Here is a 22,802-nt window from a genome sequence, read left to right as displayed (position 1 = left end):
TTGGCTGGCACTCTGCTACCTGGGCCACTTCTCCAGCCCATAAGCTGTGACCTTTCTCCCTACCTACAATGCTTTCATTTGTAAGCCCAGTTCCGTAGGTTCCTGTGGACGTACCTACCACCTACTTCCTTTGCTCCAATTTCTCTCTATGAATTTAGACTTCCTTTTGCCATGAATGCTTTATTTATACATGCTTTTTAGAAAAAATTCCAGTGCTTGAACTCAGGGCTTCATGCACTGGCTCAACTTTCTTGATTATAGCTGGTGCTCTGTCACTTGAGCCAAGTCTCTAGCCCTGCTTTTGGCTGGTTAATTAAAGATGGAATATCTCAGACTTTTCTGGCTGGGCTGGCTTTGAACCTTGGTCCTCTAGGTCTCAGCCTCCTGAGCAGGATTGTAGGCATGGGCCACTTACATCTTGTTGTATATATATAAATTCTTTTCATGAGCAGGGTAGGTGATTAGGCTGGATTTGCTCTCACATTCTGATGTGTTTATAATGGAATTGCCCTCTCTCTGTCTCTCGTGTGAATCTTTCATGTGATGACCTGTGGTTGCTTTTGTAAGGAGTATTTATTGTTCTTCTAGCTAAAGTCAGGAAGGGATGAACATTCAATGAGAGAAATGAATTTTAAATTCCTACTGGATAATAATAGATACAGAATCACAAGAAGATAGTTTCCCCTTATCATTGGTGGTGTAAATATCAATACATTATTGGTGACTTTTATTATTTATTTATTTATTATTTTATCAGTTGTGGGGCCTGAACTCTGGGCCTGGGCGCTGTCCCTCAGCTCTTCAGCTCAAGGCTAGCACTCTACCACTTGAGCCACAGCGCCACTTCTGGCTTTTTCTGCTTATATGGTGCTGAGAAATCGAACCCAGGGCCTCATGCATGAGAGGCAAGCACTCTACCACTGAGCCACCTTCCCAGCCCCAAGTTTTAGTTAAAATTTTTTTTTTCAACAGATGTTTAGACTTTTTAGAAATTATTATAAAGGTCATTGAGCCACTTTCCCAGCCCCAACTTTTATTTTAAAAAATTTTCAACAGATGTTTAGACTTTTTAGAAATTATTATAAAGGTGATGTTCATTGGAGTTACAGTTTCATAAGTCAGGTTATGAATACATTGATTTTGGGACTTTTTTTTTTTGAGACAGAATCTCTCTTTGTAGCCAAGGCCAGCCTTATCCTTTTAATCATCTTGCTTCATTAAGCCTTCTAAGTCCTGGGATTATAGGTGTGACCTTCCACATCTAGTCTTGGTGGAAAGGGAGAAAAATAGATGAGGCAAGGGAGAAAATAAAACCAAGAGAGTAGCCTGCGTCTGCGTGGAAGACGGAGGAGAGGAGAGATGGAAAGAAGCTTTCACCCCGTAGGCATAGAAGGTTGTTGAAGGGAAGCCTGGGCAGACCTTCAGGTAAAAGCAGGATACAAGGGAATAAAATTGTTTACAGTATGAATCTCCTGGTTAACATTTAGATCCTCACTGTGGGGACAGATGGGTCATACATCTTGTTGAAAATGAGGTAATGGAAACCACATGGAGATTTGCAAGTTGTATATCCGTGCTGGTCTGGGGAGAAGGGTCTGCGGGTGTGGCTGGGACCGAATTCTTCCAGGACTGACCCCGGGTCTGTGGACTGGTTTAGTGCTTAGATAGGATGTAATACATAATCCTCACAGTGGACAATTTTTAATGGTGATAAAGCACTTACGTGTATTTGACTATTGTTGGAAAGACACACTGTAATGCCTATAGGGAGATTAGGTTTGCTTTGTCAGAATATTTTTGCATTTTGACCTACACATTATAATATCATGTATTTGCATGAGGCTTCTTTTGATTTAAAATACAATTATATAGGAATCTTAAGTAGAAATATGGAAATAATTGGAATATCCTCACATTACACAGCTGTTTTCATTTATGCATTAGCTTTCCTGGCTGTAATCATCCTGTATATAATATTCTTATTTTCACTGCTCAACTGATAACTCTTTTCTTGTATCTCATGAAATCATCATAGTTTTCTGGAAGTTCTGGAATGAGGACTTACTATAAAGACATACAACTAGTAAAGTTAAAAAACAAAAGCAAAAAAAAAAAAAAAAAGCAAGGAATGAGTGCTGGTGGACCAGCACCTGGAATCCTTAGCTACTCGGGAGGCTGAGACCTGGAGGATGGTGATTTGAAACCAGCCCAGAGGGAAAATAAACTGCAAGACTCGATCTCCAATTAATCAGCAGAGAGCTGGGCTGGAGACGTGGAGCGGTGCAGCAGTCAAGAGCAAGCAAGCTGATTTCCTCGTTTCGTTTGAGGCAGTGCATGTGCGCTGTTCATTTCTCAGTGGCTGAGTCCCGTCCACACCTCGTCACGAGCAGTGAGAGCAGCTTTCTGGGTTGCAGGGCAATGGCTGTAGCTCTGCCCAAGCCCAGAGGCGTCTCTAAAGGACCGCAGGTAGTATTCCGAAGACGTCCAGTCCATGAGTGGATCTCTGGGGGTAACTGGGTTGTGTTAAAGCCATGATGGCTGGTTTGGTCCAGATGTGTGGGTTAAGCCACGGATAACATGAGGTGTTCTGTGGCATGAAACACCCCGAGTGACACCCAGATGTGACATGCGTGGTTCACAAAGGCCAGTCTTCCCCGTCTTCCTGGGTGTGAGCCCTGAGTAAGCATCACTGGAACACGGCGCCGGGGGGCTGTGGGGAGGGCAGCCCATGGTGGGGTGATGTCCACTGCTCTTACGGCTTATCTGCCCACCAGGGGATGTCTTTAACTGAGTGCCATCTCCTTCCGGCCCCTTCCCACACCCAGGGCTGTCTCTTGGAACTCTGTGGTCTTGTGTGCAGGGCCAGCGGCCTACAGTGCTCCAAGAGTAGCCACGTGGTGTTTCTCATTCTGGGGTGGAACCAAAGCGCTCTGACCTCATGCAAAACCTGCTTCTCCTTCTGTTCCACCCTTCCCCGCTGCCTGTCTCCCCCCTTCCCCCCCCCCCCCCCCCACCAGTCTATCTCCCAACCTTCCTCTCAAGACAGCCTGCGTGCCTGCGCTGTCTCCATCTTGAGAAGCTCTTAGCCACCTCTTGAACTCCAAGCTCAGCAAGAATGATGTTACATGCCCAGGTGATGGTGCTGAAGAGCCCGAGAGTCTGCCTGAGTTCCTCGGGGCGCACGGGCTGGTGAACGCTGCTGCTCCCGCTGCTCTCTTAACTAGAACGGACTGAGCAGGGGCATGATGGAGGATGCCACCAAGTGTGACCCTGAGAAATTGACATGAGGTGAAACCAGCCCTCAGAAACAACAAGACCAACCAGAATCGCCCACAGTAAGGGGACAGGCATCATTGTGGCCCAGCGCAGACATCCTTCATCAGGATTCCTGTGGTTTTATCTTATTTTATTTTTGGGCAGTACTAACCTCGGTGCTTGCTAGGCAGGTGCTGTACTGCTGACCCACGCCTCCATCTTTTTGGGGTTTGTGGTTTGGGTCTTGTGAAGAAATAATTGTGAGAAGTCTTGCTTGAGGTGATCTGCACTGTAGTCAGCATTGCCTCCTGAGCCGCGGTGAAGCAGAATGTTCGGTAGCGTGTGCCCTGGATTCCGTGCCTAGATTCCGATCTCTGGCTCCTTCGTGGGTTCCCTTTCTGCCTGTGTGTGATCTCTCCTTTGTCACGTGGCTCTATCAGGAACCTGGTTTATCCATCATCACAATGTGATGCTGCTGTGCTTTTAGAGGCCATCGAAAGGTTTCACCTTGCTAACTCCAGTTCCTGTTTTCAGCCCATGTGGTTGGTTCAATGACTGTATCCTGTGTATGGATCTCTGTGGATGGGACACCAGAATCCATCCTCATCATATTCCATGTCCTTTCTCAGCTCCTGAGACATAGATTTTTGGGTCCCTCACCACTAGAGTTTCTCATAGAGAAGGAAGAGGTGGGGTTTGGAATCTGTGTTTTCATAAAGTTCTGTGCTCAGCTGTCAGCTGTGTGCACAGTGGCACCTGGGTCTCTCAGGTGGGGTGAGAGGCGGGGGGAGGGGACAGGGCCCCAGGTTAGGTGAGGAGTTCTGCCACATCGAATACCTGGTGTGTGCATGTGTGATTGACTCTTCCACTGGACTTGGAACGTCATCCTTAGTGCTTAGTGTAGAGATTGGTCCTTGAAGGTAGCAAGGTCACTGTGTAAGATTGATGAATGTAAAGACAGATGGAAAGAAGGAAAGGATGGAGGGAGGAGGATAGATAGGCGATGGGAAGATGTATGGCTGGAAGGATGGATGGATGGATGGATGGGTAGAATCGTGGATGAATGGGTGGACAACTGAATGAATGAATGAATGAATAAATGAAGTTTAGACCACAGAAGGAGGGAGTCAGTACCAGGGGAACTGGTCCATAACTCAACAGTTCTGCTCATACTCCCCTGCCTTGTATGTGCATAAAGACAGAAGACGCTCTTCCCATCATACGCTTCTTCTGGAATACTCTTCTTCCCCTTCTAGAGTTAGGAAGCAGGTGACAGTTTCCGAGATGGTGGCCGTGGACCTTTGCTCGCCGGCTGCTTTCCTTTCTGTCCCCTGTTCCCATCCCCAGGCACTGAGAGACCAGCACCACCGCTCGCCGCTCAGCGAGATGTTGCTCTCCCACAAGGGAGGACGGGGCTTTGCTTCTCCATTTCTGTAGCTCCCACAATCTGCCTCCAAAGCAAGCATTCGGCTAAAAGTACCCCTGCAGCCTCGGCCTTTGTCAGTTCTGGGCACATCCGTGTGGCCTGCAGGACTGGATGCTCTGAACTGGGGCAGGGTGAGCCGGGGACAGCGATGGGCTGTCTACGTCATAAACGTAGTGTTGTTGGGGGGAAGATCATTGGCTGACCATGTCTAGCAGCTCACTTGATTTTAAACTTGAACTCATGAGCGTGTTCAGACTATGTTTCATGGATCCTGTGAGCACAGGTAGAAGGCGACTCTTGGAAGCTAGATCCCGTAGCACGGCAGATGCCTGTGGCCACTAGACAACCTCCTCGTTCAAGATGGCGCTGTCAGCAGGGATGCCCCACTTGCGATGGCAGGACGTGCCGAGGTGGGCGGGATGCGCTCATACCTGTGCCCTTCGTCATCCTCAGCGGAAACCTCTGGATTTCCTTCATTCCCTCTGCCCCCTCCCCCATGTCTGCAGCATCTTAATTTTTCCCTTAGACGGCCTTCCTCATTGCTCCAAGGTGGCTGTCAGAGCTCCAGGCATCACGCAGGAGTGATTGCACATGCCTTTTCTTCATAAGTCTAGACCTGGTCTCGACTCCTCTTGTTCACTCCACCCCATCCCCATCAGCCAGTGCTGAACTGGCCAGAATCACAACACGTGTCCATCCCTGAGCCAACTGGCAGCTGGAAGAAGAGCGCTCACAAGGGGATTTACGGTGGGGGGGGGGAGAGGCAGGCTTGTCCACCCCGGCTTGTGTGAGGTAGACGTCACACTGGGGGACACACCGGGGCTCCTTGCCTTTGCTTTGCAGGCCTGGGGATTGAACCCAGGGCTTCTGTCACTTGCCTCACACCCCAGCCCTGGAGCTGTTTCTGCAAAGAAGAAGGGGCAGCCAGTGGCGTCTTTGCCACCATTCTAGCCACGCATGAAGAAGGCTGGCTTTGCCCTTATGTGTCGCGGTGAGTCTGGTTCCCTAGGTCACTCCGTCCTGGCATTGTGTTGCTGTTGTGATGGAAATACAGTAGAGCCTTCTTTATTTTTTTAAATTGTGAAAATACTCTACAGAGGAGTTACAGTTACATGAGCAAGGTAATGAGTACATTTCTTATCAAGCGTTGTTGCCTCCTCCCTTGTTTCCCCTTCCCATCTCTCCCCCCATCCCCCCTCTCCCCAGTAGCACCTTCTGGATGGGATAATGTCGCTTATCTATGGCACTGTGCATTTTCTGGCTTGGAGTCAGTATCTTATTTTCTTTCTTCCAATAGCTGACTTCTGTTTTTTTTTTTTTTTCTTTTTAAATGCTGGTCCTGGGCCTGAACTCAGGGACTTGGTGTTGTCCCTGAGCTTTTTAGCTCAAGGCTAGCCTGTCCCCTTGAGCCACAGCTCTACTTTGGCTCTTTGGTAGTAATATTGGAGATAAGAGTCTCACAGACTTTCTTGCCTGGGTGGCTTTGAACCACAATCCTCAGATCTCAGCCTCCTGAGAAGCTAGGATTACAGACTTGAGCCACCAGCACCCAGATTGCCCGTCCTTCCTTCCTTCCTTCCTTCCTTCCTTCCTTCCTTCCTTCCTTCCTTCCTTCCTTCCTTCCTTCTTTCCTTCCTTCCTTCTTTCCTTCCTTCCTTTCCTTCCCTCCCTCCCCCTCCCTCCCCCCTCCCTCTCTCCTTCCCTCCCTCTCTCTCTCTCTTTCTTTCTTTCTTTCTTTCTTCTTTCTATTTTCTCTCTATTTCCTTCCTTCTTTTCTTTCTCTCTCTTCTTCCTTCCTTCCTTCCTTCCTTTTGTCTGTCCTGGAGCTTGAACTCTGGGCCTGGGTGCTGTCCCTTAGTTCTTCAGCTCAAGGCAAGCACTCTACCACTTGAGCCACGGCTCCATTTCGGTTTCTTAGTGGTTTATTGGAGATAGTCTCATGGACTTTCTTGCCTGGGCTTGCTTTGAACCATGATTCTCATATCTCAGCCTCCTGAGTAGCTAGGATTACAGGCTTGAGCCACCGGCACCCAGCTGACTTTTATTTTTTAAATATTCACAGATACTGGTAAGGGGTGGCCAGAAAAATCTGCACAAAGAGGGAGTTGTTTTTTCAACACTTTTGGGGAGCACGGAGATTACCTGTCCCTTCATTTCACAGTGTCACTGCCGTGTGCACATTGCTGGCAGGCGCGCACCATCTCTGCAGGTCAGGTCATGGTACCACAGTCTCCAGATGGATGATTGAGACCCAGGGAGGGTTCCTCTTATCCCACATTCCAGCAATTGAACTCAGGGCCCCCCAGTAGCTAGGCCTGTGCTTGACCAGTTGAATCACAACCCAGCTTCTTGCTTGTAGTTTGTGCTAATTTCTCCCAGCCTGTCTAAGACCTCGATTCTCTTACGGTGGCATCCCAGTGCGTGAGGCTTTGTTGGCTGCTGGTGAATCAGCACACACCTGGGGCTCCAAGTGCAGGTGTCTCTGTGTATCACTGCGCTGGCCCTCCTGGTGCTCAGCCATGTGTGGTGTTTGCCATTCCCACAGCATCACAGGCAGAAGGTGGAGCTAAGAGGATCCCAGGGGTGAGGTGGGAGGCCCCAGCTCCCCACACAGGTCCCGGATGCCTCGGCCTCTGTTCTCTGCATGTGCTCCTCTAGAAGCACCACAGCTGGACAGATGGTTTGCAAGCAGTCCGTCGGTCCCTGATGGCTGGATTTTATTTTTTTACTTCTTCAGTCTGGCTTGCACACTTCTCTACTTTTTTCCCCTCTGATTAGGCCAGCTGTTACCTCCCGTGGTTGGTAGTGTGCCTGTCTCTGGCACAGCTCCTGGCTCTGGATTTTGTGACATTCTTTGGCTCCTTTGTGGGCTGCTCAGTTGTGTTCTGGATAATTTATATTGTCAGATAAATGCCCCCAGGATAGATGAAGTATTAATAATGCTATAATGCTCATTTAAAAGTACCCATTGCACATATTTCATAGAATACTCTCTGGGCTCTATTCTGGGCTTAACATCAGGTCCAACAATGTCTTAGCTATAAATCAAGCCATTTTTTTTTTCCAGCCAGTAGAGGTTTTGGCATGAAAACATGCTATAGAAGGGCAGAGTATAGGAAATTTTAACTGGTGCTTTCAGAACTTTATTGGGAAAGTTAGCACCCATTGGCAACTGAGTACTTATTTTAAACCACTGCATTTCACAAAAGGCAGTTCACCCAGCTGTCATCAGGATTGGCGTTTGGGTTTAGAGAAAAAGAGATCTGGAAACACCTTGGAGGACTGAGGGCAGTGGTGGCCTCACAAAGCCACGAAGCATCATGGAATTCGCCGATGCCAGCCCCGGGCTGTGGAGCGCGGGCTGACGGCCCGGACGGTGGGCACCTCCCCGGGGCTGAGTGCGGAGAAAGAAGAGACGGCCGGGAAGGGAACGCACGCTCTACGCAAACGTTTGCAGCTCCCCTTTAGCTTTTCCCCCTGATGCCCAGGGTGAATCTTCTTGTCTTTGAGATTTTGGAAAATGCTGAAAACTGTAAGAAAGTAGGAGTTGACCTTGTGTAGACGTTGCCTGTGAAGGAGAGCGGTGTGTGTGTGTGTGTGTGTGTGTGTGTGTGTGTGTGTGTGTGTGTGTGTGTGTGTGTGTGTGTGTGTGTGTGTGTGTGTGTGTGTGTGTGTCTGTGTGTGTGTGTGTGTCTGTGTGTGTGTGTCTGTGTGTCTGTGTGTCTGTGTGTCTGTGTGTCTGTGTGTCTCTGTCTGTCTGTCTGTCTGTCTGTCTGTCTGTCTGTCTGTCTGTCTGTCTGTCTGTCTGTCTGTGCCTGGCTTCCCTCACTTAGCCAGATCCCTCCGGCGTCCTCTGTGTGGTTGGAGACAGCAGTGTTTCCTGGTTTTCAAATGTGGCGGGGCTTTCCACCATACTTACAGGCCTTACCTGCTCTGCTTCTCTACCCAGGAGGAGAACTGAAGTCCGGTCCGTGGCAGGCGTGGTGTGGGGCCGACATCTCCTCCTCACACTGACCTCAGGCCTTTCCCACGCGACCGGGCCGCAGACTGGGCGGCCTGGGCCGCACTGGTGATCACACGTGGCTTCCGTTTCCATATCTTCCACCATGGCTGCCCCCGCAGCGAGGCTCTCCACGCCCTTGTCAAAACTCGCTTCTTTTGCCTCTTTGATAGTGGACATTCTGGAAGGTGTGACGTAATATGCACTCTAGTTTTAATTTATACTTCCATGATGATAATAATGATGATTGTTATTTTGTGCTGACTCGGAGGCTTGAACTCAGGCGTGGGTGCTGCCCGTTCAAGGCTAGCACTCTACCGTTGGAGCCACAACTCCATTTCCAGGTTTTTTGTTTTTGTAGTTCATTGGAGATTAGAGTCTCATAGTCTTTCCTGCCTGGGCTGGCTTCAAACCACTCTTCTCAGATCTCAGCCTCATGAGTAGGCAGGACTGGAGGTAGGAGATGTTGAGCATGGGAAGGCCTGAGAGGGTTGGTGAAAGACATGACGTTCCGGGTTAGATGGACGCAGCAAGCAGGAGAGCTCTGCTGTGCGACATGGTAGCAGCAGTGCGTTGTATTCTTGAAAATCATTAATCGTAGAACTGAAGCTGAGGTTACCATCTATTAATTAGCATATGGACACGTGCTTCTAACCATCGATATGATGCGTGGTGCATATATATTGTTTTATTTTCTCCATTAAAATAAGGAAACATTTTTAAATACCATATTTTTGATGCTCGGTACCAGGGCTTGAACGCAGGGCCTCATTCTCTCCCTTGGCTTTTTTCACTCACTGCTGGTGCTCTACCACTTGAGCCATGCCTCTAGTCATCTTTTTGCTGGTTAATTGGCTATAAAGACTTTTACAGACTTTCCTGCCTGGGCTGGCTTTGAACCTTGATCCTAGATCTCAACCTCCTAAATAGCTAGGATTATGATGTGAGCCTCCAGCATCCAGCTAAAAATATTTTTAAATTTTTTTTTTTTGGTCCAGTCGTGGGGCCTGAACTCGGCCTGGGCGCTGTCCCTCAGCTCTTCAGCTCAAGGCTAGCGCTCTACCACCTAAGCCACAGCGCCACTTCCAGCTTTTTTTCTTTTTGCTTATGTGGTGCTGAGGAATCGAACCCAGGGCCTCACGCATGCAAGTCAAGCGCTCTACCACTGAGCCACCTTCCCAGCCCCAGCTAAAAATATTTTAATAAAGAAGAAAATAAGAACTTGCCATTCACCTTGGAAGGCAAGATGTGTGTGTGTGTGTGTGTGTGTGTGTGTGTGTGTGTGTGTGTGTGTGTGTGTGTGTGTGTGTGTGTGTGTGTAAGTTGCACACTTCAAGTTGTTTTCCTTTCTTCCTTTCCTCTTTCCGATATCCATGGGCCTTGGCTTTTGCTTTTTGGAACACTGGGTCATATCAGAAGCATCTCGGTCCTTCCACAATGATGCCATGCTGTGTTTCCTGTGCTCCAGCGAGCGCTGGGCTGTACACTGGCCATTTGGATCAGATGTGGTCACACACAGGTCGGGAAGACCTCGGGTGGAGCTGGCTGGGGGCCTCCCGATGGGTGTGGGAGGAACCATTTATGAATAATTTTGCCCATTACAAATATTGATGTTGATACAATGCCTGAGTCATTTTCTAATTTGAATATATTTTCCACTGAAATAGATACTATTTATGATTTTTCATATTTGAGGATTGTTCTAAATAATTACATTTGGGGGTTAGATATTTTACTTGGAAAGTTGCAGTAAGTACAGAAATTTCTTCATTTTGAAAGAAAGAGAGCAAGAAGGAGCTGAGAGAGAGACTGAAGAAAGAAAGAACACAGAGGAGAAAATGGAGAGAAAAAGGAAGAAAGAAGAAAAGAGGGAATGAATGAATTTTATATATGCACATAGAACCTTTCTAAGAAAGATTCTTACTTGTCTTTTTGACTTGGTTGGGTTCTAACTTTAAAAAAATACTCATTTCCCACTGTTTCTTTTCTGGGACTAACACATCAGTTGCTTAGTCTCGGTCTTCAGGATGGAAGGCTTTGTAAGGCAGAACTGTTCTGAACAGAAGCAAGTGCTCAGTGAGCAATCTGGGGACCCAAACTGCAGTTCCTGGAGCTGGGGGCCGAGGGAGGGCTGCTCCTCGTGCTACCTCTGCACGTACCTCTGTTGCAGGATGTCAGTTCAGGACTGGCCTTTGTTTCATTCCTAATTTTGTGTCATATCACTATTTCCACACAGGAGTGGAATGTGTTCTCCTTAAAAAAAAATGGGACTGATTTCAAGTCCTATCTCCTCTTCAAGTAAAAATAGTGTTTTAAGAAGTAGATTTGGTCTATAAGTATCCAGTTAATCCTTTATTGCTTATCTTTTTCCTCCTTTTATTATAATAATAATTATCATTTTTACTGGTACTGGGATTTGAACTAGGGCCTCATGCTTAAGAGTTTGCTCAGCTGGTGCTTTACCATGTGTGCCACCTGCCCAGCCACATGTTTTTTATTGCATCTTGAAGATGTAGTCTTGTGGACTTTTCTTCAAGCCTTGATCCTGCAGCTCTCATCCTCTTGAGTAGCTAGGAATATATACATGAGTACCCAGAACCCAGTTATTGTCTGTCTTTGGAAAGAAAGTAAGCTTTAACAAACTTCAATTCTTTTTCAGGTCATTCCAAGATCGTTGGTTGAACCAAGAAGAAAAGCTGTGCTGATGAAAAGCAGGACCAATGACTCACAGAGAAAAAAAGAGGTGGAACCAAAGGGCGTTCGAGGTACAGATTTAAAGAACCCAATGAGTCCAGCCCACTGGTCTGGTTTGAAGATGCTTGTTCCCTCTGAATCCTTATGATTGAATCCCCAAAGCCTTGTGTTGATGGTACTAAGAGAAAGGAGCCAGCCTGAAGTGGTCTTTGCAAGTGATTAGATTAAATCATTACAGGGGAACCTCAATACTAAGTCTTGGTGGATTTATCAGGACACAGAGAGAAGGTCAGACAGAGGTACAGACCGGCTTTCACTGTAGGGTGGTATAGCTGGCCAGAAGTGGGTTGCTAGACCCAGAAACATGCTGTTGGGATTCCCAGCCTCCCAAACTGATCCCCCCAAGCCCCTCTTTTCTTTATTAAGTACCCTGCCTCAGGTATTGTATTATAGAAATGCAAAACTGGTCTAATGATGTATCTCTGTCTTTAAAAAAGTATGTATGTATAAATATTTTATATCTCTAAACGATGGTATTTTTGGTTCCAGAAGTCCAGCCTTTCCTTATGTCCTGTGCTATGTGTTGAGGACTTTCACTGGTTCTGTGGAACATCTTTGACCAAGTAGTCTTTTCCCCGAATCAGAACCTGTCTCTACAGCATCGTTCCAGTCTCCCATTCTGAAGATCTCAGAGTTGTTCATATTTACTTCAGCCTTCCTAGCAACTTTCTACCACCATTTCTTTTCTCTGCCCCTTCCAGAAGAGACTGAAAGACAAGGGAAAGGCCCACAAACCTGGGCTTTCGCAGTGTTTCTGGCTTGTAGGTAGTTTTTTGTTATTTTATACAAATGCAGTTGTGACCTCATCATCTCCAGAGGCACACACGGGGAAAGAGTCTGTGCATTCATTAACCACACTCTGTCAGAATGCCTGATCTCCGGGAGCTGATTTCCCTTAGAAAAGCATCCGCACAGCACCTATGAAGAATTGACGAGTCTCTCCTTTCTCAAAATTAAGTCAGGGCAGTCAGCAGATTCTCTAACAGTACAGGAGCCCTGGGACAGGTCTTGAACAGGGTTGGTGTCCAGGAAGAGGGGCGGCAGTGATCACGGGTGTGGTGGTGTGCTATGTCTGTCCCCATCAGGGGTTCTAGTCCTTCCTGAGTTAAAATAGTTCATCGAGCCACTTGGTGATGCTGTATGAGTCTCTTACTGCTGCTGTAACACAGCACTGGAGTCTGGGAAGCTTAAATAGTAGATAGGTATTTTCTCCTAGTTATAAAGGCTGGAAGGTCAAGACCAGGATATTTTCAGGGTTGTTTTGTACCAGTGTGTTCCAGGCTTTTCTCCATCTTCTAATCGTCTTCCCTCTGTGCAGGCCCATCTTCAGCTTTCCCCTTGTTACAAAGACATCAGTCATTCTGGATGAGGAGCCTTACTTTACGTAACTTGTCTTTATAAAGCCAGGTCTCCAAATATAGTCACACACTGGGAACTTGAGGTTAGGGGTCAGGGGAAGAGAGGACTGACACACTCCAGCCCACCATGAGCATTTTTATCCATCTGTAAGGATGGGCTTTCACCTACAGAGAGATTTGATTTCCTGCTCTTAAGTAAATGTCGGGTACATCATCCTCAAACTTTCTCCTGTGGTTCACTTTCCTCCTATGTCTATTATCATTCCTTCACCACCACGCAATGTCCAAAATACATAAAAAGAGGAAAGATTTCCCCTAGTTATGCTTTTAGAGGCTCCAGTCCATGCTGCTCTGGGCCTGTGGAAGCTCCATACACCAGCTTGGGTGGCAGAGACGGGAGGGAGCTGGGATCCCAGAATCCCCTTCAGGGACATGCCCCCGGCGACCTAACTCTCTTCCCCTAGCCCTACCACCTAGAGGTTCACCACCTCTCCATAGTGCTAGAGGCTGGGACCAGGCTGTCAACACATGGGCCTTTTGGGGACACTCAAGATCCTGCTCCCCTAGGCCGTGGAGGGATCCAGTTGAGACTGGGGTAAAGAAGCAAGACACAGGATTTAGAGCGATGCTTGCTCTCCGGGCTGGTCTGCATTTGCATGGGCCTGAAACGGAATGTCTCCTTGACTGGAGACCCCAAGGGTCTCCTCACTTCAGTCCCTTCCTCTCCACGTGGGAGATGCTGCCAGTGGTTGGGCTGGAGTTGTGGGCTGGAATCAGGCTGGTGCATTTTTTTTTTTATTGTGAAAATACCGTATAGAGGGGTTACAATTAACACGGGCAAGGTAATGAGTAATGAGTACATTTCTTATCAAGCATTGTTGCCTCCTCCTTTGTTTCCCCTTCCCATCCCTTCCCATTCCCCCACACATCCCTCCCCCCCATGCCAAAGTTGTAAAGTTCGTTTTTCGACATAACGTCTTGTACATCTCATTATTGCAATGGGTCCACCTGTATTCCTATTTAAACAATTTTTTTCCCTTCCCCTCCACAAATTATACCAACATCAAATACAGTGAAAACATGGGTTATACCGTGGGGGAGGGACATACAAAGCAGCAAAGAAATCATCTTATAAATATGTTAGAAACAATCACAAGAAAGAAAAACCATTTGAGTCCTTATCCTGGGTTTCATTTCGCCTAATATCAACTTATCAAAGCCACAGTAATCAAAACAGCTTTGTACTGGCACAAGAACAGACCTTGGGACCAATGGAATAGGATTGAAAATCCAGAAATGAACCTATAGACCTATAGCCATCTAATCTTCGATAAGGGAGCTAAAAATATAGAATGGAAGAAAGACAGCCTCTTCAGTAAATGGTGCTGGCAAAATTGGTTAATCACTTGTAGAAAACTAAAACTAGATCCTTATATATCACCCTGTACAAGAATCAACTCTAAATGGATCAAAGACCTCGGAGTCAAAGCAGACACTCTGAAAACAATATAGGATGGAATAGGAAAAACCCTAGGTCTCCTTGACACAGGCCAAAATTTTCTTAAGAGACCCAGAAACACAACAAATCAAAGAAAGGTTGGACAAATAGGATTGCATGAAATTGCAGAGCTTCTGCATGGCAAAGAACATAGCTAGCAAGATGAATAGAAAGCCCATGGATTGGGAGAAGATCTTCACTAGCCATACAACCGACAAGGGTCTCATATCTAAAATATACCTGGAACTCAAAAAATTAAATTCCCCAATAACAAATTCTCAAAGAAACGGGTGCATTTTTTATAGCAGAGCCGGCCCTGCCTGCTAACTGCTCACCGGGAAGGAGTGCGCCCCGGGCTGAGAGCTCGTGCAGTGAATGGATTCATTGTCTAGAGTTTGCCCAGTGCCATTATTTTGTCTAAAACATTTTCACTTAATGACTCATTAGCTGAAAGTGGAAAAAAAATGTGGTTTTATTTTAACATAAGGACATTTCTTTAGTCACTTGACAAAGTGCCCTTAGGAGACATAGCCATTTATTTGCTGAGAATTATTTCTCTCCAAGTGGCAACATTTTAGACAGTGCTAAGCGCTTCCAGTGGAGTACTTTAGCCTACTAATGTAGTGTGAGTACCAGTCGGTTTCTATGAGCCTAGCATCATGGAGGTGTCATGATTCATTTGAGAGCCTGATGGGGTACAGGGAAGAGAGTGAGACTGTAGCTGGCTGTGGGCCAACTAGCCAAGTCCCACAGTCACACCTGTGGGGACCACTGAAACTTGTTTTGCTTTTTGTTTCTACCCTGAAACTAAATATATGGTATTTGCGCCAAAACCACCCAAACAACCCACACTGTTGTCCACAACTCAAATTCGGACAATAACAAGCCACGGTTACTGTCAAATTCCATTGGTGTATGTGTTCAGGTCCACAGGGGCATCCTCCTCTCAGAAGCCAGTGGTGGAAGGGCAAGGGACCTACGGTGGCATCTGACCCCCTGCAGGGGTCCGCGTCTTCCTCTTCAAGTTCAATGCTTTTCGGCAGTGATTCACCAAAAACCCTCAGAAATGCAGCCCATCAACCATTGCAGTTGATTACAGGGAACCCACAGGATCAGCGGGGAGATGTGCGTGGATTCTGAGGATAGGATCCCCACCCCATGTAGTTGGGGTCACCACCTGCCAGTGCCTCAGTGATCACTAATCCCTCATCTCTGCAGACCTTCAGTTAGAAAGTTCTATCAGGTTTCCTGCCAGAGGCCCGGCGAAGTCGCTGACATTGGTGACTGACAGCTCCACCCTCTCTTCCCTTCCCAGAGGTTGGGGCTGAAATTCAAGGCTCCAAACCACTGAGCAAGGCTTCATTTTCTCTGGATGCTTACATACCTCCATCCTGAAGCTATGCCACTGGAGCCATACCTCCACTTTTTGGCTTTTTTTAGTGCTTCATTGGAGATAAGAGTCTCACCTACTTTCCTGCATGGGCCGGCTTCAAACCTCATTCCTCAGATCTCAGCCTCCTGAGTAGGTAGGATTACAGGCGTGAGCCACCAGTGCCCAGCAACAGAGACGATTTTAGTCTCATCTCTTCTTTTCAAGGCTCACCCATAGTAATGTACACAAAGTACAACTATTATGAATCATCTTTCCACAAACATATCTTTATTTTAAGCTGACCCGTGATTGTACATGGGTGTGAGGCTCGGGGTGACATTTCAATATGGCATACGGTGATGATTGGATCAGGCTTTTGTTATTTATCTCTTTGTATTGAGAGCGTTCACAATTCTCTCTACTTGCTGTTCCCCAGTGTTCACTTAATTGTTGCTAACCATTAACTGAACAAGTGAGTCAGAGGACATTAGAGGATTTCCTTCTGTGCGGTGTATGGGGTGTCTCCAGATGGGGGCTTGTTCCACTGGGGGGTCATTGTGGGACCCCAAATATGTGGTTTTCCCACTGCAAAGGAAGTGAGTCCTCTGGTCCCCTCCTGTATCACAGATTCAGAGTGAAGGCAGGGCAGTGATTCTCCAACCACTAATGGATTGTTTTTCATCCTGTCCATAAGCAAGCCAGAAACATGAGTGTTCTTACCGCTTGTTATCCCTTTGGTCTGCCAGGTGTCTCCGGTTCTGCGTGGCTGGTGAGTGAGCTGGCTCGTTGAAGGACATGGTTCAGACGGTCCCAGACCCAGCAGCTCATATCAAGGTAAGCTCTACGGAGCTGGCCTGGAGTAGCTCTGCCCTCTTCTTGGTCTATCCATCCTGCTGTCTGTGATCCACGGGCTCAGCATGTGGTTTCTACAGTTTTAAATAGCTGAAAAAAATCAAAAGGAGAATACGTATGTATAAGTAGAATTGTATGAAATCTACACATCGGTGTGCGTTAAGCCCAGCCTTACTAACTCGTTTACATGTTACCTAATGCTGTACCCTCTCCATAATGCAGCTAGGACTATGTGGTCTGAAAGCAGAAAACATGGACTGAACCTTCACTGAGTTAGCATAGAAAATCCCACCCAAGTTCTACCTCCTGTAGAATGCCATCTCCTCTCCCTTCCCTGGGTTAGCTAGGAAGGAATGAAGGTGAGTGGGTGGATTTGTAGTAGTGTTCAAATGTTGGACACCTAGAGATCAACACTTTACCACCTCACCACCTCACCCTGCCTGAGCTCCCATACACTGCTCCCACACTCCTGCAGCTGAGAGGAGGAAGCGAGACTCAGGGAATTTGTCTGTTTCAGTAGATAAACTCATTCTGCCATGGCCATTGGTGGGGTCCGTATGGAAGATGAAGCAATGGTCTTAATACACAAATAAAGGCCACAGGAAAGATGGGAGCTGAAGCTATACCATCCAGATAGATACACCTGTACTATTTATTATGTACCTGCTTTTTAAAACTTATCTCCAAATCTCCATTATGCATGTATCTATGTGTCTACCTGTGTATCTGTGTATGTCTATATCCATCTGTCTATGTGTCTGTTTATGTCTGCATCTGTGCATGTATGCATACATCCATCATCTGTCTGTTCATCCATCCATCTTTCCATCCATCTATCTATCTATTTATTTTCTGGGGCCAGAGGTTGAGCCCAGGGCCTCAAGTGTTCTAACCACATATCCTGCACCCCACCACCTGCTACTATTTAGTTCAACCACTAAGATGGCCCACTTCAAAGCCAGTGATTTACATTTTCTATATATGTTTATTTTCCATAAAGTGCAGTTGGGGGACAGGGAGGCCGACGGGGCTGTGAATGTAATAATGAAATGTGTGGGAATGTAATAATGAAACCCATTCCTCGGTACAATATATTAAAAGTAAGTTAACATTAAAAATGGAATTACAAGTACTAGAAGTGAAATGTTTCCTTGGAACTCTGTGGGTGCTCCTGAATTTTCAGAAGCCAGGTGACGCCAAGGGCAGTGAGGATGCTGAGTTTTCCCCAGGGATAGAGGAGCAGGTTGCTGTGGGACCTCACACGATAATTCTGTGTGATGTGAATTAATATCTGCTAGTTATATCTCCAGAAGCCCCTGGGAACTGACTTAGAGAGGTAAAAAGGTGTCTCAAGAATATTCTGGAACATATTTGGGCAGTTGTCCACGGGTTATATATTTGGTAAAGCCACACACACACATCATGAGGAGAAGGATTATTTTGTCGTTGGTGTCTGGAAAGGAAGTCCACGTAGATGGCACCGGTGGTCAATGTAAGGAGCGGCCCCTGTGGAGGACATGAGGTGTCCACAGAGGTGTCTGGTGCCGTGCCTGTGAGCAGGGTGATGGGGAATGGCTTCCTGTGGTATCCACCTTCATGGCCACTGGCCGCAGAGGAGAGCGCGGTGCCTCCATCCTAGAGAAATTCGTGCTGCCTAATTCACCACGGTTCTTTTGTGCCAAGACAAATGGTTCTTACCTTTTTATATGTCTAAGGAGCTGAAAATAATCAAAGGCGGGAAGAATGGTTAAAGAATGTAGGAAATAAAGTGTTCTTGGTTTGACAAGGCAGCCGTCGTGGTAATGCGTTTCCAGACAGAACGGGCGAAGGCTCCGTGACTTCATCCTCTTCCCTGCCTCCATGTGGCACAGCAGCTCCTCCAGGCTGGCGGGAACACAGATGAGCACTTTGCTCTCAGTTTGGCACTGTCTAGTAAACCGTGTCTACCTGTGACCCCACAGGGCCACCCTAGGTGTATACCCGCTGCCTATGTATAATAACAATGTGGGTTAACCCAAATGCCCACCCACAGGAGAATGGAGAGACACATTCACTCTCCTCTTCCAATGGACTGTTACACAGGAGAGAAAACTAAGCTTCAGGCATTGGCTTTTATGAAACATTGAATGGAAAAAAAAAGTCAGGGGAATATGTATAATATCATTCTATCTCCAAGGATGAAAAATATCATCAAACACATCAAACATACTGCTTTGTGAGATACACACAATGACATCCAGGGAAACAGACACAATCGATAGGCAATTCCAGGTAGGGTTACCTGGTGAGGGAGGGAGAGTACCACTCCTGGCTCCTGGTGTTGGCTATGGGGGCTGTGGCGGGTTGGGAGGGACTTCGGATTCTCCTGCTGCTGGGTGGAAGTGCAGTGCAGGAGCCAGGCTGGGGACCCAGGGCTAGCTGCAGCCAGGGTGAGTGGCCGATGCCGGTTGCATATCCAGGTTGTGATGTGGGAGGTGGAAGCTGGTCTAGAGCTCGCTCGCGCCAGACGCTCAGGAGCAGACGTGAATCTGTGAGTCTAGAAGCTGAGCGACTCCATGGAGATGAAGACATGGAGGAGGCTTGGGCTGATCTCAGTGTCCCTCTCACTCCCAGAGGCGGGGGGAGGAGGAATCACCATGGAGGAGGAGCCTGGGGGCAGGGAGTGGTGGGTAGGAGAGGAGGAGGAGAGCTCCATCCAGCTCAGCCCACGTGGAAGACGTGGCTTTGCCACGTGGACTTCATGGGCTGTTGAGTAGAGTGATTTTCCAGTGGTGGACAAGGGTTACGTGGGTGGGGGGTGGGGTTAGGCAGAAAGGGTTGGGCAGATGGCTGGCAAATGACGCTCATCACAGTTAGGATTAGAATGAGTGAAGGTAGCCTGACTTGTGTAAATTATATGTTCATGGTAGTAGCTCTCCATGAGGTTATATTTGTTGTACAAATTATTTTGTTATTCTCTGTGTGTGTATGTGTGTGTGCGCTCACGCATGCATGTATGTGCTGGTACTGGGGCTTGAACTCAGGGCCTGAGTGCTGTTCCTAAGCTTTTTCACTTTACCACTTGAACTACAGCCCAACTTCTGGCTTTTTGCTGGTTAATCGGAGATAAGAGTCTCATGGGCTTTTTCTGCCTAGGATGGCTTTGAACTTTGATCCTCAGATCTCAGCTTCTTGAGCAGCTGGGATGACATATATGAGCCACCAGCGCTTGAGTTTGTAGGAATTATTCTTGATGTTTGTCCTGCCTTTTCATTGTTCTTGACTCCACGAAGTGAATGCTTTCTCCTGCACCTGTCTGTCAGAGTGTGCTTTGTCTCTTGAATTCAGTAGAACAGCAGAAGCCCCCTGGAACCAGAGATGGTTTCCAGGCACCTTGTCAATTTCCTTCTTGACTGGAGTTCAGGTCAGATGACAGGGGTCACGGGTCACGGTCAGTGTTGGATTCCAGGGTGAGGGTGCCTAGACCTCCAGGTGTGGAAGTTGTCAGGGCCTGGCTGAGGTGCAGATCCTGTTCAGCAGGTCAGGGCTGTGCTCGGGACTCCTCGGGGGCCCTGGGAGCTTCCTGTGTTGCTGATTTTATAGCAGGCCGTGAACGATTTTGTCTTACTCTGAATCCATTTGAGAAACCCTCTGAGGTTTTTGTGATGAAGAGCATTCTGGTGCTGCCCTTCAACAGAGGGTTTGCAGGCATCCAACTGCACACATGTCTCTAGGTTGGCTGCTTGGATTCTGGTATCCAGATGCTGAGATCCATCCCCAAATAGGACCTGTATTTATCAGAGAATCTCTCTCCTTTCTTCTTTTTCTTCCCTCCTCCTTCCTTTCCCTCCATCTTTCCCTTCCCTCTTTCCCTCCTTCTTTTCCTCCCTCCCACCCTCTTTTCCTCCATCTCTCCCTCTCTTCCTCTCTCCCTCACTGTTTTATTTCCCTTAGTCTGTCCTTCCTTCCTTCCTTCCTTCCTTCCTTCCTTCCTTCCTTCCTTCCTTCCTTCCTTCCTTCCTTCCTTCCTTCCTCCCTTCCTCTCCCTGCTCTGATTCTTTTTTTTTAAATTAAAGACCAAATTGCAGGGTTACATGAAATTCTAGTTGTGTTTTTTCCTAACTGAGAATACATGTTATTTCAAAAAATAAATCAATGTAACTGAAATACAGCTATGAAGTTTTTAGTGACTCTTTGTGGATTTTTCTGGAAAGTGCTGTTTATTTGTATTAAACATTAACTCTACCCTATCATTGTACTGCTGTTAGCAATATCCCAACATAAACAATGGCACCAGTTTATGTGGACCTTTAAAATTAGTCTCATAAAATTTTATGATAACGGTACTGTTGAGCTAAGTTTGAAACCAACAAAACATGTAACTTTAACCAAGTGATTCTTACGTGGTTTGTTTACATCCCAAGTTGAAAATATATGTTATATTTTGTCACTAATTGAAAGTATATGTGTAAAGGAACAGTCAAAAACGAACCCATGTTTTTCATAATTTGTGTTGTTTGAAAAGCACCTGATTCAAATGGTGCCGTTCCATTATTGCATGAAAGGGGGTGGTATAAATTCTGTCTGTTTTGTCATACATTTTGAAGCAGTTCTAGGGCCCCAGGTGGAACAAGGCTAGCAAGGGAAAATGACCTAGAAAATTACTTATAAAATAGACAGATGAGGGAGAGTAGACTTCATCCAAAATGCTCAGTACCTGACGTATGAGAAACATTGTTCTTTATTTTGGAATACTTGCATGAACTAAATGAACTGTCTTGGGCCCAAGACCGGACATTAAACTCTAGATTTGTCATGTATCATAGGCATCTGGACACAGCCTGAGGACAAACCAATGTGGGATTCTTAGTGCACATGAGTGTTCTCAGTGACCCATTGCAAGAGGTCAGGGGAAGTATCTGCCACTTGTGCAGTCATGCATCCAATCAAAATGTTTGTGATTTTGGAGCAGTATGGATTTCAGATTTTTGGATTAGGCAGTGTTCAACTCATACTAGCAATGAGCAAAGACATTGGGAAAGAAAGGGCAGCCAGAGAGAGAAGAAGATTGCTCTGTGAATAATTCTTTTAAAGTGTGCTGCTGTCCTTTCTCTTTAGTCTTCTGTGGCAATGATAATTTTACATATATCAAAAAAAAACAGGACTTGATTCCCCAAATATGATGTTAAAAGCAGACCAACAAACAGAAGCTCTTGTGCCACAGAAGGAGGACACACCTTTGGAGAACAATGATCTGAACTCATTTTGGAGTGTTAAAAAGTATGTTCTGGAAAACTTTTTAACTTGCATTAATGCAGATCATCCAAAGGGTGGAGTATCCGAGATCAGTTTTGTCATTGATGAAAGATCATCTTAAAGGTGCGTACGTTCCATTCATCATCGCTGATGGAGAGCGGCTGGCCGTGAGCATGGCAAGGGCTCTGTCATCAGCTCCCTCCCCGAGAAGTAAAGTCAGAGGTGCTCACAGTGGAAATGTCCACATGACTCGATGCGTATCTGGGGTGGTAAGATTTTATTTTCTGCGAAGTGGACCGTGAGGTCCTTACTAGCAGACATTTCTGGAGCCCTGTACTCACAGGGGTCCCTGGTCCCTGAGGTCCTGGTATCTTGGGTCCCTTGTAATCTGATGCTGAGCACAGATAGAATTAGGAATTTGAGGCGGTTCCCACAGGGGAGGATGGTTATGAAGGGGACAGGGAGGATGGTGATATGGATCAGATGCTTCTGTCAGCCAATCACGAGGTCAGAAGCAGAGCTCACCTTTGGAGGAGCCACTACTGGGCAGAAGTTACTGGGCTCCAGCACCCCTGCGGTGAGGGCTATGGGATGCAAAGGGCAGGAGAGGCTCACAGCAGTCCCTGATTCTGTTTGGGAGGGAGATCTGGTCCTCTCTTAACCTTGCATTCTTCCTCCTTCCCTTCCCCTTCCTTCCTTTTCCTTCCCTTCCCTTCCCTCTTCTCCCCCTCCTTCCCTTACCCTTCTCTTTCCTTCTGTTTTCATTCCCTTCCCTCTTCTCTCTTTTTTCCTTTCTCCTCCCCTCCTTTTCTTTCCCTTCTCTCCCCTTCCTTCCCCTGCCCTTCTTCCTTCCTACCTTTTTCTTTCTCTTCCCTTCCCTCCCCTCTTCTCCTGTCCTCTTCTCTTTTCCTTTCTTCTCCCCCCTCCTCCTCCTCTCCCCTTTCCTTCCCTCTCTCCTCCCCTCCTGTCTCATTTCTTCCTAATGCACTCCATGTGTGCTAAGTGTATGTGGGATGTTTTTTCTCACTTAAAAATTAATTCTTGAAGTACAC

General features: G+C 46.8%; 1 protein-coding gene across 5 annotated transcripts in view; it reads left to right on the top strand.

Annotated features, from left to right (window-relative positions):
- The window catches only part of Erg (ETS transcription factor ERG), a 236,736-nt gene that overhangs the window by 93,820 nt on the left and 120,114 nt on the right, over window positions 1–22,802 (top strand). For all 5 annotated transcript variants that reach the window (XM_070030690.1, XM_070030688.1, XM_070030685.1 and 2 more), the window contains exons 3-4: window positions 11,341–11,446; window positions 16,410–16,497. In XM_070030690.1, the coding sequence (XP_069886791.1) occupies window positions 16,459–16,497 (39 nt within the window). In that variant the 5' untranslated portion in view covers window positions 11,341–11,446; window positions 16,410–16,458. The remainder of the gene's footprint in view (window positions 1–11,340; window positions 11,447–16,409; window positions 16,498–22,802) is intronic.

Source organism: Dipodomys merriami, unplaced genomic scaffold, assembly GCF_024711535.1.
Source record: "Dipodomys merriami isolate MVZ:Mamm:240054 unplaced genomic scaffold, mDipMer1.0.p SCAF_2, whole genome shotgun sequence".
In the NCBI taxonomy this organism is placed as follows: domain Eukaryota; kingdom Metazoa; phylum Chordata; class Mammalia; order Rodentia; family Heteromyidae; genus Dipodomys; species Dipodomys merriami.
Note: the sequence above shows the minus strand (reverse complement) of the source record. Positions and strands in the feature narration are given on the sequence as shown.